General features: G+C 36.9%; 1 protein-coding gene across 3 annotated transcripts in view; it reads left to right on the forward strand.

Annotated features, from left to right (window-relative positions):
* LOC139963282 (uncharacterized) overlaps window positions 1-14,319 on the forward strand; it is a 140,329-nt gene that overhangs the window by 67,539 nt on the left and 58,471 nt on the right. Inside the window, exon 1 of one of the 3 annotated variants that reach the window (XM_071963943.1) lies at window positions 2,134-2,999. The exons of the other annotated variants lie outside the window; for them this stretch is intronic. Within the exon in view, the coding sequence (XP_071820044.1) occupies window positions 2,781-2,999 (219 nt within the window). The 5' untranslated portion in view covers window positions 2,134-2,780. Of the gene's footprint in view, window positions 1-2,133; window positions 3,000-14,319 lie in introns of those variants that run through there. 3 annotated transcript variants of the gene reach the window in all.

Raw genomic sequence — 14,319 nt, forward strand, 5'->3', positions numbered from 1 at the left:
TTTTCTCACAAGAGTTGCTGTGGAAAATGTATCAGTGACTAAACTGGTTGATGTCCACTATTGAAAGCTATAAATACCTCCCCAGTGGTCAAGGGGATGAGAAATCTCAGATTTACTGGTTCGGACACTACTGGTTTTCTGGATTTAGTGTTTTTTTTTTCTCAAATTTATTGGTTTCTTACACTCATCTAACTGATCACTAGTGCTATAAATATAAAGTTAGCTGCATGTTTTATGACAAGTATTAATCACAAAGCCAGAAGGCTTTCTAACTTTTTAAGTAGCTAGTTTGTAAATCAGTGTGCATGTTATATAAAACTTTGGGGGAGCGCCTTTGGCGTCCAAGTTTTAAGTGATGTGAAGTTCAAAATATATAGTACTTTGTATATTCAACTAACCAGGTAACTGAAACTGAGTTGTCATACTCAGCTATACTTTATGTACGTACATGAATGAAGACAAGCTGTTATTAAGGATATGAATATGCAAATTACTAGTAGTTATGCATTCATATTCACATATAATATACAATGTACAGGAATGAAATGCAAGTAATGAGGACCATGTAGAAATCATTGTATGAAGCCCTGCTTTAACATGAGTCCCCATTTAAGAGTCTGGTTTGTAGGGATACACAATTTGTACCCTGCCATAAATAAGATCAAGCAAGGATCAGATCCCATGTTAGGTGTTAAATGAGCAATGTAAACAGAACTTAGGAATGAATGATCTTTCACTTCTGTTGTTGTTCATTGCGGGTGAAATTTGACACAACAGTAGGTGTTAAAAGTCTCAATACTTTTTTGCTGATGAATTTCGGGAAAACAAACTTACGAAGCAGATTCAACGTTTCTTATTCTAAATGCAATTTGACTAGGTGGGTTTAATTAAAAAAAGCTGTCGCAATCGAAAGAAAGAAATTTATATTCTGTTGCCCATATCAACATGTTCATTCCACAAATGTAACCTATATATACTCCTACCATCCACTTCTGAAAACACCTGTTTATTCATTGCAATGGAAAGAAATGAAACAATTTTGCAAGCTACATCGGTAGGAACGAAAGTAAGATACTATTCAAGAGAAGAAAACTAAAACAGACTAGCCACGAAATTTAAATTAGTCCTACCGGTCGTAAACAAAACAGAGAGATTTGATTGGTGCAGGATCTGTTAGGTGGGGCTTGCAAATTTTGATTGAAGTTTGTAGAATCTACGGACTCGTTAATAAATCTGGTGAATTTTATTCAGCTAAAAATGTTTAACGACAGATAACTCAATAAAAATAATAAATATTGATACGAAAATTGTCGTATTTTCACTGAGCTTTTAGGGCAGTAAACTGGATAGGTTGAAGTAAAAATTTGGCAAACACACATTGAGACTTTACTAGCAGCACTGCAAGTCACATGGATTATGGTTAAATGGGTTTTCTTCTAGTAAACAAACCTCAGCTTCCCATCCAGGGATCAGGGTCTAATACCAACCACTGGGGGGAGGGGGAGGGGGTCTGTTGTAAACCTGTTGGGGTTCAAAATAAAATCAACTTTATTTTAATGTTGAACATGGAGTGTAGGAGTCTGATCTGTAATGTAAACATGCCTGATTTGAACAACCCCTGTATTTATTGTACCAGAGTTGTACTGACTTTCTGTTAAACATTACTGTATTCAGGCCTTTAAAATATACTTGGACTAAACATAAATAGTGATTCTCCTACCTTGAAGTGTGTTGTATCTTAGACAAAGGTAATTAACCTGAAAGTAATCGAATAGCCACAGAAAGATGTTGGTCACTCACAAAGGAAATTGTGGCATTTTCTGTCTGGTACAAAACAACAAAGTATATTATGGTAATCAATTTAATGGGGCAACATATTTCTTGCTATTTATCACAAGTTTGATATTAATAGTTTATTTCTTTGTCTTACTACAACAAGAAACAGTCCTGGACCATTATTAGCTCATTTCACCACAAATGAAAAAAGCTTGCCCTAGAAGTCAGTTTCTCTTCACCACCAAATAATGGTACATGCCACACACTAAATGGCTGTTTTCTAAGGGCTGATTGGTTGATTGAAGTTTCCCCTGTATTTCCTGAATCAGTGCATCTGAACTGACTACTCATGGTTGGATAGTCTCATGAGCTTCACTACTGATCGTTCAGGTTAGCTAACCTTGTTTGTTTATGGTACTACTGATCTTTTGTACATACATTTTGGAACTTCATATGGACAATTGGTGTCCACCAGGAGGGCTCTAATCTTGTGAACTTGATACATGTTATTTACTATAATGGGAAGGTCTTACCAGCTAGCTTTTCTCTGCTAATGTATTTATCCATCAGGTACTTAAACAGTCAACTTGTGACTATTAATGCTGGCAGTTTTGTTTAATTTCTTCATTTATGGGAGCATTGTTTATGTTTAAACTTGGACATATTTAACAGTTTGTCACTCAAATATCATGTCCATGGTGTGGCTACCTTATCTGGTAACTTGAAATTTGTGCATATTTTCTGATTGGAGAAGATCTTGAAGGACCTATAGGGTATGCAAAATGACTACAATCATATAGTGAGAATTTTCTTGTCCTGTTTTGTGTTTCTGACAACTACAGCAGATTACAGCATAATAAAAGTTAACATTTTGTGGTGTTGTATCTGAGCTCGTTAGAGGCACTTTAGAAGACTTAGTCCACAATATGGTTGTGAAAGTTTAACTTAGTTTGTGTGATAAGTTTTCATGTGGAGAAAGTGATCTATATTAAAGATATTTAACAATGTTAACTTGGAGGAGAACCTTAAGTCGCAAAGGGCGCGCACAGTCAACAGAGCGTAAGACTCGGAGAGCTAAGTCTGTCCATGATAGACCCGAGCATTTTGAGAAACTCTTGACAATATCCGCGCCGACATCTTTCCAGAGACTTCACTCTTATTCTGGAGAGCCAGCTGGAAGCCCTGATGATGATCCATTTCTTGAATTATTTATTGAGCAGAGGGTAAGTGAAAAAGAAGGAATTTATTGGAAACTATATTCAGATAGTAATTGTATGTATGTGTGTTAGCCGATTTATGGTGGGGACCTCTGAAACTGGTGAACTAAGATTCCAAATTATTGTCTGTCACACCTGTACTCTTGATTGGTAAAGCTAACAAAATTTGTGCAAAAATAAAATAGTGATATAAGTGACTTTGTTGCAGATATATTTCAAAACAGAATCTTAAGAGTTGATTCAGTAGGCCTATTCCTCCCAGTGTGTTTCATATTGATGTCCGACAAACTCAAGTCAATCCCAGCAGTTCACCACAGCTAAGAGTGACATTATGAAGGGTTTTGATAAGAGTTTGGTGAGGCCGTACAATTCATGTGTCACATGAAATATCGTTTTGTCAATAAATTTCTGCCCCTCCCTGCCCATGTGTACCCCATTATTCCTGCCCATGTACCCCATTATTCCTTAAAAACTTTGTACCCCTGAGTCAAAGCAAAGGGCAAAGGTCGAACCTAAGATGGTTACTTTTGTCAAGGTTATAAATCTAAGCCAAGAAAGTATGGTGGTTTTACAGTGAACTTTATATTTGGAACATTAGATCAGTTTCATAATATGGGAATATTTTTCAAATGTATGAAGGTCAATACCGATTTCCCAGGTCAAATTAACAACAATAGAAATGAAAGCAAAAGTCAGCCAAGATGGATGGGTTATACAGAGTATTACATCCAGGAACAATCCCAACTTTATTATATTCAGTATCGTTTGAAAGTAAAGGAGTATAAATACTTGATATAGCTGCTGCACTTTTAATGACTAACAAAGTAGGATCCCTCAGTGCTGCATATTTCCTGAGGTTTAGGGTTCTGGATCAAATGTCACTTATATTACCAGGTAAACTAGGAAGCAGTCACACCGCCATTGTTTTAGTGGTAAGGGAAAGAACTTCCTGATACTGAACAGCTCCAATGGTTAGTTTCAACAGGATACATATGCAAGCACCTTTCCAATTTCTCCTCCACCCCTTCCCCATCTCCTTTCAACTGTAACAGTAATATGAAGATAGTTGGCCTATTGTAGTGTCTCAACAGTAAAAAATAAAACATCTGCAAAACTATCTATGATGATAGCTTTGCTTCTGATACATGAGTTTAGGACTCTCTTATTAGGCATCTACTATACAGTAGCTAGGTGTACGCGAGTCCTAGGCCTGTACAGTACCACACTGCTACTTTAAACCGATACTCAGTCCAATTATCTATCTTGTCTTTTAGAAATTTATGTATTTAGAAAGTATGCAGAAAAGCGACACACTGTGGCCTATGCAGGTTTGTTCGTCACACACACACACACTCTCATTCGCCTGCATGACTTGATAGGTTAAGATTATCATCGAAACCAAAAAGCACAAAAGCATCTGTTTTCTTAAAAGTGATATTTAATAATATTGTTGTAATTATCCCTAGACATATGTTTGCCTTCCCTTGCCACTATATAGTTGTATTTTGGTATTTGTATCAGTTTCATTTGTCAATGTCATATCCTTCCTGGTTTTAAGTTACTAAATACCACTTTTCCTTGATTTAATGGCAATTTTCTTGTCTAAATTTAGTTTCAGACCATCCTGTTTTGGCTGTCACAGTATCTGTGTAGGTGGTTTATAGTTTTATCTGTATGCTGTGTAGCCAATGGAGCTATAAGAAACCAATGTTGTAGTTGTATGAAATATTGAGTGAGGTGCATTCTTTGCTATTCCAATAATATCTGTATATCTGAGAGAGGGAGTTTGACCAAGATTATGAAGTACAGATCAATAACAAGCAAACACATTGATCTTATTCACTATCAAGATTGAAGACTTGTTTAATGGCTGAGATCATATGTGATATCATATGTGGACATCACTTAAACAATAAAATAAATCAAATTAAATGTTATTACAATAAACAAAAATATTTAGTCTCCAGACAAATAGTAATTGTAGTCCATGTCTATGTAAGACATCACAGATTCTTGCGCAATGTTATTCTCAAAACAAATCGAATAAATACTAATATTATATAACTCAGTATGGTTTCTATGTGACTTGTTTCACTTCGTAGTACATTTGTTGTAGTCTTGGACTTACCTTTTCATATGTTTGCAATCTTGGTCTTACCTGTATACAGGGTTGGAAAACCTTGCAACCTTCCAGGTTCGCGGGGAAATCTGCGATGCTTTAGGGAAATCCAGCCTGGCTGAAGAAATGGAAGAAATAATTTGGGGGGGGGGGGGGGGGGAAGGGTAAAACCAGAGTAAAATTTTCAATGAAAAGTTTCAGAAAATAAAGGAAACTAATCAGAGAGCAGTGCTCTCAATTTCAATCCCACTAACAAAGAGTATGGTTATGATGGTTCCCAACCTACTCACAAGGGCAATGTCAATGGCACCTTTCACACACTACAAGGTATAGGTGTCACACGGACAGTACTTTTATAACTTTTGTAATCAGCCTCGTGGGAAATGTTTTGAACAATTTGTTGCATTCCACATTTATTTCTATTTTTGTATGTTAGTAAACGCAGACTGAGTAAGCGTTTTCTTTGGTATGAGTTTGACTTCAGTTCGAACGATTTTCTTTTCTACCTTCCCCAGTGTTTCATTTCTTGCTGATTCGGCTATCACACATAATATATATTCTATACAACCTCTCTCTGCAAAGTGTTAATTATCGCAGCTTTGGGCCAAAAGACTGCAGAACAAACTTACACGAGTTGACCTTTTACCGATTGTTATTTACACATTTACGCATGGCAGCAGTGGTTTAGTCGAACAAGCACCTGTGCAACGTATAAGATATAATATGGAATTGCCACTCAGGTATGACTTACTACATGTCTTTGATCTGGTCCTACCCTAAGAGCGACCCTCCTGTATGCTAATGTTCGGATAGGGGCCCCTCAAAATATTCGAATAAACTTCGAAGACAAAAAGTAGTGCCTACTCACGTCTGTAAAATTCATGAAAAGAATGAGACGCAACCAACTCGTACTGGGTGTTGATCAAGTGTGATGAGAAACTTTTCTGGAAGCATGCCATGATTTTCGTAACCCAAAACATGCAGTACATCCATGTATCATAGTCTTTTATGTAGGTCAGAGCCAAACACAATTACCACTGCAATGCAGTTGCTATATACAGTATGCGTATTGTACAAGTTATTCAGTGTGTGGCAGTCTAGAAACAGTATTTCCAAACAATGTTTGTTCATAATGCCGGATGTTTCATTAGTTAAACTTTAGAAACTCATAATGTATCTACTCTAACTTGTCATTTTCAAGTTTTTCATCAGTTTCACGACAATGTTAATTCGAAAAGTTGTCAACATTTTGTATCCGCATCTGCACATTTTTTTCCCCGAAAGACACGCAAATATACCAATATTTTTGGGGGCTTCACCCCCTGGACCCCGACAAGGATTCCACCCCTTGACCATGCAGGGGCCCTAAGGCAAGCCCCTGGACCCCACCCGAAATTCTTGCCACACTTTGCATGCTCGATGTGTTCGCTGAGCGAACACCGGCGGAAAATCGGCAGTTATTTGAAGTGTGTCGCAGGAAATCAAACAATGTCCTCCTACACTGCCACCTGTACATATGTTTGCAATCTTGGACTTGACATATTTTTGCAATTTTTGCCTTACAGTGTGTACCTTTAATGCATTCTTTGATAGAAATACACTATCTTCCATTCAATGATGGGAATCAAAGCAGTCCTTCTGTTCTGTAATCTGCAAACTTTGTTTGTAAAGAATTTTCACCTCCATGAAGTGACATAATGTCTGAGGTTAAAGTCTTGGAAGAAATTCCCATCCACCTTTGGTATCAACTTTCAAAGTTATCAACAACTGCTAGATAATTTATAAATTGGATTAGAAAAGTGTGACATATTTTGCCAACAAGTCCATTAAGTCTTTATAGGGTTTTGTTTTTTGTAAAAAAAGAAGTAGAATGGATCTGTTGTGTAATATTGTAGCTTAAATGATTTCTATTTAAAGAAAAGAAAACAGACCATTACTCAGAAATAACCCTGATCTCCAACCCAGAGAAACCACCAATCATATCATGAACAGGTTTCTGAACACCAGGCATTTCACACATCCTGCCTACTAGCCTTTTGTCACCCTTCCTATTTTTCAAACAATTAATTGGATTAGCAGGGAATGAGGCAGAAAATGCTATTTCTGGTCAATTCAGATGGAGGATTTGTGTAATCGAATTACTACCTTTCTGATTAAAAGCCAGTTTTCCCCTAGAGGCATAGAATGGTACAAAAGATTTGAGTGTACTTTGGCATTGCATGCAGATTCATGTATGTGATCCTTCCCACATGTGACTTGTGTAATAGAAGCAATTGGCTCTGGTTATTCCAGGGTTGACAAAACAGACAAGTACATGTGAAAGTTTGTGTCACTCAATGAAATGAGCAGTTTCCTTTACAATATTAAACTGTAGTGGGTAAAGTGAAGATTGTATAATTCCTTTTAAGAAATAGAAATAGTGTTATATATTGCCTCCCATTTAAACTTGAATATGTATCACACAATCAACAAAACAAATAGTCATGTACCTAATGAAGGCATGTTTTAGACACAGATGGAGTAGAGAAGATATGTGAGATTTTGGACTGAGTTAACTCTTTGTGCTTTATGTTCAGCAGCTAGTTACTAATGTACAGACTGGCTGGGGATAAACACTGATTTTGCTAGAGAGAGCTACTATATACAAAGCTTATAAATGGTTAATTGATACACATTTGATATTCTATGTGCCATTGTTCGATCCTTAGTGAATGCAGGTCCAAAGGGGATTTATTTTACAAGTATAGCACCATATCTCACATACGTCATAAAGCAAGGATGTAGGAACCTGGGGGGCGCCAGCCCCCCCAGTGAAAAATATGATGGGGCGGAAGTATCATTCCGCCCCCCCGCTTCGCAAGTCAGAAAACCCCTTTTTCATTTCCAAATGAGGAAAAAAATCTCATTTGGAGCACCAAATTGCATCTAAGGCCAGGTGAAAATGCAAAATTATTTACAAAATGGAGTGGGTGTTGAAGGTGCTATATTGCACAAAATTGCATGTGAGGCCGACTGGCAATGCAAAAAAATTCCAAAGGGGAGGGGGAACCCACTCCCCTTAGACCCCTCCCCCATGCCGGCCATCAGTCTTCAGCCCTCCCCCACTCAAAAGTACCTTCCTACGCCACTGTCATAAAGTATGTCCTGTCTTAGGATATTAAAAAGGTCTTATGTATTCCTAATTCCTTTTCACTTATCAGTCCCAGTCCTAAAAATGTATATAAGAAGTGAAATAAACAAACGATTATATTTTGTGATGCTCTATATGACACCATAGGTGTGTGATGGGATTCTACAAAATTGAATTAACTGAATGATTTCAACATTTTGGACCTTTGGTTCTACATCATTTACATCATCTTCAAATCTAAATTAAAATATTTTGTTGTGTTTTCTTATTATTTTGGGATATTTGTTATTCCCTTTTATTGTACTTTCTGCTGGGAACCTTTGTTACTGCTGACATCATCACTTCCACAACTGGGTGCCACAGATTATTCATAAATCTCTCAGGCTTGCACTTTCTGCCTTCCAAGTTTCTTTGTTCATCGGGTCATACCACTAAAAAGTATATTTGGTTTCAGCTATGAGTATTTTCCCAGAGATTGAGCTGTGTGCAGAGAGGTGCGGGATCAATCTTTTCACATTTTGGCACCATTTACCATGTTTAAAGTGATATACTAAGTTAGGAATCAGAAAATTATTTGGAATGCATGAAAAGTTGTTATTTAAAATATGTTTTATTGGCTACTATAGGATTCCATATGATCCTACTTATATGCAATACTTGTATGTTTTTTTCCCAACTCATTTGTTATTCCCCAATCAGTTTTCTGTATATAATTGCCTCACACATGTACCAGTCAAGTCAGTCTGTGCAGAGCTAATGCTACAACATATTAGACTGGACACCTGGGTGAAAGTTGTAACGGTTAAGACCAGAACTAGCATTCACTATTAATCCATATGTGGATGTTACTGTATCAATAACTTATGCAAGGTATTTCAGACCAGTGTTGTTAAATTGTGGGCATGTTGAAATGAAATCAAACTGGAAAAGAAAGAAAGTTACTTTGGTCAATTTCCATTTCGCAGAAGAAAACACTATTATATTTATCAGCAAAGGTAGATCCCTATCGAGATGTTGCTCTGCTTTTATATGTGGATTGATCTTGCACAGGACAAGTTAGGTTGGTGAAAATCTTTTGAAAGGTTCGAAATCTGGATGTTTATTTGCATTGGGGGTTCCATGGATTCATAGTTGTGGAACTGAATAATCATGGTAAGAGCTTTCAATGTCAAAGGCCATCCTTAATGACCTCAAACTTTTAACGCTTCCTAGATAATATTGAAAAGACAGCTGTTGGGGAAGAGAGCATTGAATTAGATAATAAAGTATCTCATGAAAGTCAATGCGATAAAGAAAAGAGGAGACAATAACAAAAGAGTTAACATTTCACCAGATTGGTTGGATTTTTGGTTCCTTGTCAGTGGCAGAAGGAAGCTATGCAAAGATGATGGCATGTGTATGTGTGAGCATGTTAGTGTTTCATAGCTACGTGTGTAGGTTAGACCATGACCTGCAAACAGGAAAACTCACCATGGATACTGTAGCTATATGACATGAATTCAACCTGGCATTTAGATATTTCATTTCTTCCCTGCTTTAGTTATTGGGGAAGGTCGAGGGTCACTTGATGTTGCCACTGACCTAAATATGAAAACTTGGAAATGAGCTTCTTTGGCATTTCCAGCTTTGGTACATTTCATAGTTGGTAGGTATGTGCCCTGTAAAGATTTCTAGCCATCTAGAATGTTTGCTAGAGGTTGAACCTCATTTGAGGTCAACAACTGGCAGAACCTTGTGACATTTTAAATAAGCTTACTCACTGATGAATTTTGCTTGAATGATATTAAGTCCTGAAATCTTGTCCTCTTAATGTTGGTTGCTGAGTATTGTTTTGTATTTGTACAGGTCAAAGGTTATCTGAGGTCCAGCACTGACATAATTCTATGTCCACACAGCAATACATTAGATTTGTATACACATAGTGCATGCAGTTCGCAAACTGGAAATGTAACTGGGAGCAAATTGTTTGGCTTTGAAAATTCCCATCAGTAGTTGAACCAACTATTCAGAAACCGTTAATCTGCTTTCCTATCCAATAGTAGTACTTGTTACCACTGTTACGGTCTTGTTTCTCAAGAGATCAAAAGACCATAAAAGTTGTGTTTGGTAGACTTCCTTTGGATCCTGCTAGAATTTAAATACCCATGTTTTGTTCTTGGTTGTTCATATTTCATCCATGAAGGTGATATTACATCTCCATAATTCTCTGTAAACTAAGATACAGTATATAGTTGTTAAACTAAATCCATCATAACCTGAATTTCATGCAGGCAGTGTATGTCAATAACCGCAAGCTAAAGGTCATGATTGAGAGAATCAACAAACTTGTTTCTGAAGTTAATGGTTATTTAGAAAGTAGAATATTTTTTATTTCCTTCAAAACAAAGAAAATACAACCCCTTTCTCCCTCCCCCCTCCCAATAAAACTAATAATGTCTTGTACACCTACTGTACCTGTAAGTCAGTTAAATTAATGGTAGCCCTGTCTCCTAATCCTCCCAGGAGGTTGAAGTCACATTTGCTAAACATTTGCTCAATTTTTTTTGGTGACCTCTCATATTTCTGTGGCCTAAATTTTCAATGAATTATGGGATTTTCCCCCTTATTTCCTAGGATTCAGTTTTCCCTATTATGTTCAGTGTGTTTGTATCATGAGTGCACAGATTGTATACATTTATGTCATAATGTAATCAATGTTTAAGTACAACACAAAACCCCTCTTGGGTTTTATCAAAAGGAAAATAATAATAATATCCAGGGCTGAAGAGGAGGGAAAGAAACAGAGAACTAGACCAAGCTACACAAACATGGCTTGATTATATTCAAATATTGAAATTGCTCAGAGAACTAGAAGCTTTGAAGTGATGTTGGTCTCCATGGTTGAGCTATTGTAGTTACTATTTCACTGTCTATCTGACTACTGACTATGACAGGTAACGTCAATGCAACCATTGACACCCACTCTTGGGCCTCTTGGCTACCAGCCAACATAGAGAAGGTGCGCTGGTGGGGGGGGGGGGGTGTTTCAGCTGTTCTTGTTTCTGGTTGCTGGTTAATGACTATATATATGTGTAGATACAAATTTGAAAATGATGAAAATGTGTTTTTTTAAGTAGATAAAATCACTAGTGAGCTGTGTTTGAAGGTGACTGGTTGAAAGGTGTTACATTCATTTGTACAAACAAGCTATTTAAGGGCCTACGGACACCTAATAACAACATTGTCCTAATCAACCTAGGAGGCATTAGAAATCATGAAAATAACTGCAACTCCCATCAAAATCCATCAAAGATTGACCATTTTACAAGTCTTTCCAGGGGTGTGTATGTGGGGGAGGGGAGGGGCAGATACAGATGACCAAGTTATATCCATTCATCAGTTATTTGAATGCTCCTGTCCTCCCCCTACTGACCTTGGCATTGATAAGGCATGTCTAAATTTGACCACAGGGAGCAGATGTGATGCTCATTACACCAATTAAAGATTCTTAATATGACATTTCTGCTACTGTGACAATTTTTTCCAGATCTGATAATGGAATGCTGGAAATAAATCAAGTATCAAGTTGTAAAAATATGATGATTTGCTGTATGAGAGTTTAAAGGTCAAAATGAGAACCCTGGGAAATTATGTTTTACAGTGTATATGATTCCATAGAGACACATATTGTTTAAACTGAATGATTGTCCTTTGTATAAAGTTTATTGTTTGAAGCCAGTTGAAGTATATAAAGACAATCTGCTGGCAGTGTTCAATGTCATATTGGTTTGTAACAAAAACCAACCTCCCCCTCACCCCCCCCCCACCCAAATAAAGAAGCTGATGTATGAAGTTAAAAGCGACATGTTGTATGTGAGGAATACAGAAGAGGATTTGCTACATATGATATACAAAGTTTCAAAACCATGTAATTGTTTTATCTGTCTTCTATGATATTCCATAATTGCCATACTCTTTCACATAATTGAAAAATAGAATAGAGAAAGCCATTTTCTGAGTCAATAGAAATCCAGACACGCCTTTCATAGTGTCATATCTTAAGATAAAAATGATAAATTTAAGAGACAGTTCTTCCCGTTTCTTTTTCTTTTCTTCCTACATTGGTTATAACAGAGGCATTGTAAGTTGATGAATTCAAATATAGATGGTGAGATTGTGTGTGATGTCCTTGTGATGGACAAATCAGATGTACCATCATTTTAATTGAATAGTGAAATAATTTTATAAGGTCTAACTAATGGCATGTTACTGTCTTATAAGAGGTATCTAATACACAGAAAATACCTTACAGATTCACAGTGTGGTGGCAATACTGTGGCTGTTACAAATGGACCTTTAATGTATGGAGCCACCCATATAACAGTAGATGTACTACATCATAAACAAAGAACCATTTATTGTAATTTCACTTGCCCGAGTTCTTTCACCCAGCACACGTATCCCTCCCACCCTTCTCATCCCCTGCAATCCTTTGGCCCCTTCCTCGCCAGTTCAATATTAGTTTTCTGCTTGGGTTTGTTCTGACTGGCCATACACCTCTTTAACATGTACACAGTACTATACTCCAACCTAAGTGTTGGTAACTCTCATACTCTGGCAACTGCGCATACCATTCTCTGAGTCTGTTTCATATATTGACTGTCCTGTCTGTTGAAGTACTTTCACTTCTCTGTACAGGTATCTACTTCATATCTTCCTCTGTCTTCCTCACCTGCACATTAGTCACAAAAGTGTTTTCAGACACCTTAACAATGACCATCTATTTTTGCCACTGGAATTCCATAACTCCCAACTGATTTTTCAGTGGAAAACCACACCAATTAGTGGCTCTGTCTATCAAAACATAATAAGAGCTCTTTGTTAAGCAACTTTGGTAGGAGAGTTAAATGATGACAGTGAACATTTATACTTTATTTTTGGTATTTTTCAAATGTAACTCTTCCCAAGTCATCTACATGACAGGTCCCTACTGTTTGTGGTTGGTGTAAATATGGATATTGTCCAAGTGGATATTGTAGTCACAGTTACCCGCTTGGATGCTGTAGGGTATTTGTAAGTGGTACTGAGCACAATGTTAAAATCAGGTAGAAAGTCAAGAAGCCTGTTGTTGAGGTCAATGGTCATTTCAGGACAGCCTGTGTCATTGTAAATTCATAGTTTGTCACATCACATTGCTTTTCTCTGTATTACTAAGATCAAGTATGTTGTACACCTCGACTATACATTATGTCAGTTTCATGAAGAAAACTGCTCATGTTACATCATTGGAACCACAATACATGTTTACCTTCTGTTTTATAACTGTAAAACCACACATACAATAAAATTAAGTAATGGTATGTTTGAATTGCCCATCTGATCTTAAGGACTGCTTACCCTTCATATATATTTATTATAAATTTATTCAATTGTAGGCTGCACAAACAGGGAAAAGTATTAATTGAAACAGGGCTCTGGACAAAGAGTGCATGTGACCGCCCCATACTTGAAAGTATATTTATATCTGTTTATGTTAATACTATCATGATTGGAGTACTACATCACAGACATGTATACCAGGTATTAATTGCCCAGTTCCATTCATGCTCTACATACAGTAGCAACTATATAGTAATCTCTTATGTCTGATATTTTAAGTCAATATTTAGCCATTACCCGCTGAGAATCAAGTGGGACATTAGTAGTCTGTTTTAGAAATACAGAAAGATTAGCTCATACCATCACAGCTAGTAGCTACCAAACTGCTGGTCATTAGTGGGCACATGTTACTATAATTACATTTAATGAAATATTTCCCATGGAGAAGGAAGTACAAGGAAGCCATTGGCTTCCATCATCAGACCTAACTGATTTGTCCTTAGCCTATAAAAGGTCATATCATGAGTATCATTATGCAGGCAGGATCCATGCTATACACACAACACACTATAAAGTGGGAACAGAAGGGTTTGCTGAGCAATCCTTTAACAACCAATCATTTCCATGAAATTCCTCTGCAGAGGAATTATTTGTTTCATATTTCTTAGTATCGTAACCAAAATCCATTATTTCATGCACAACCTTGACTGCATCAAGAG

The sequence above is a fragment of the Apostichopus japonicus genome, chromosome 21 (assembly GCF_037975245.1).
Source record: "Apostichopus japonicus isolate 1M-3 chromosome 21, ASM3797524v1, whole genome shotgun sequence".
Classification (NCBI taxonomy): Eukaryota; Metazoa; Echinodermata; class Holothuroidea; order Aspidochirotida; family Stichopodidae; genus Apostichopus; species Apostichopus japonicus.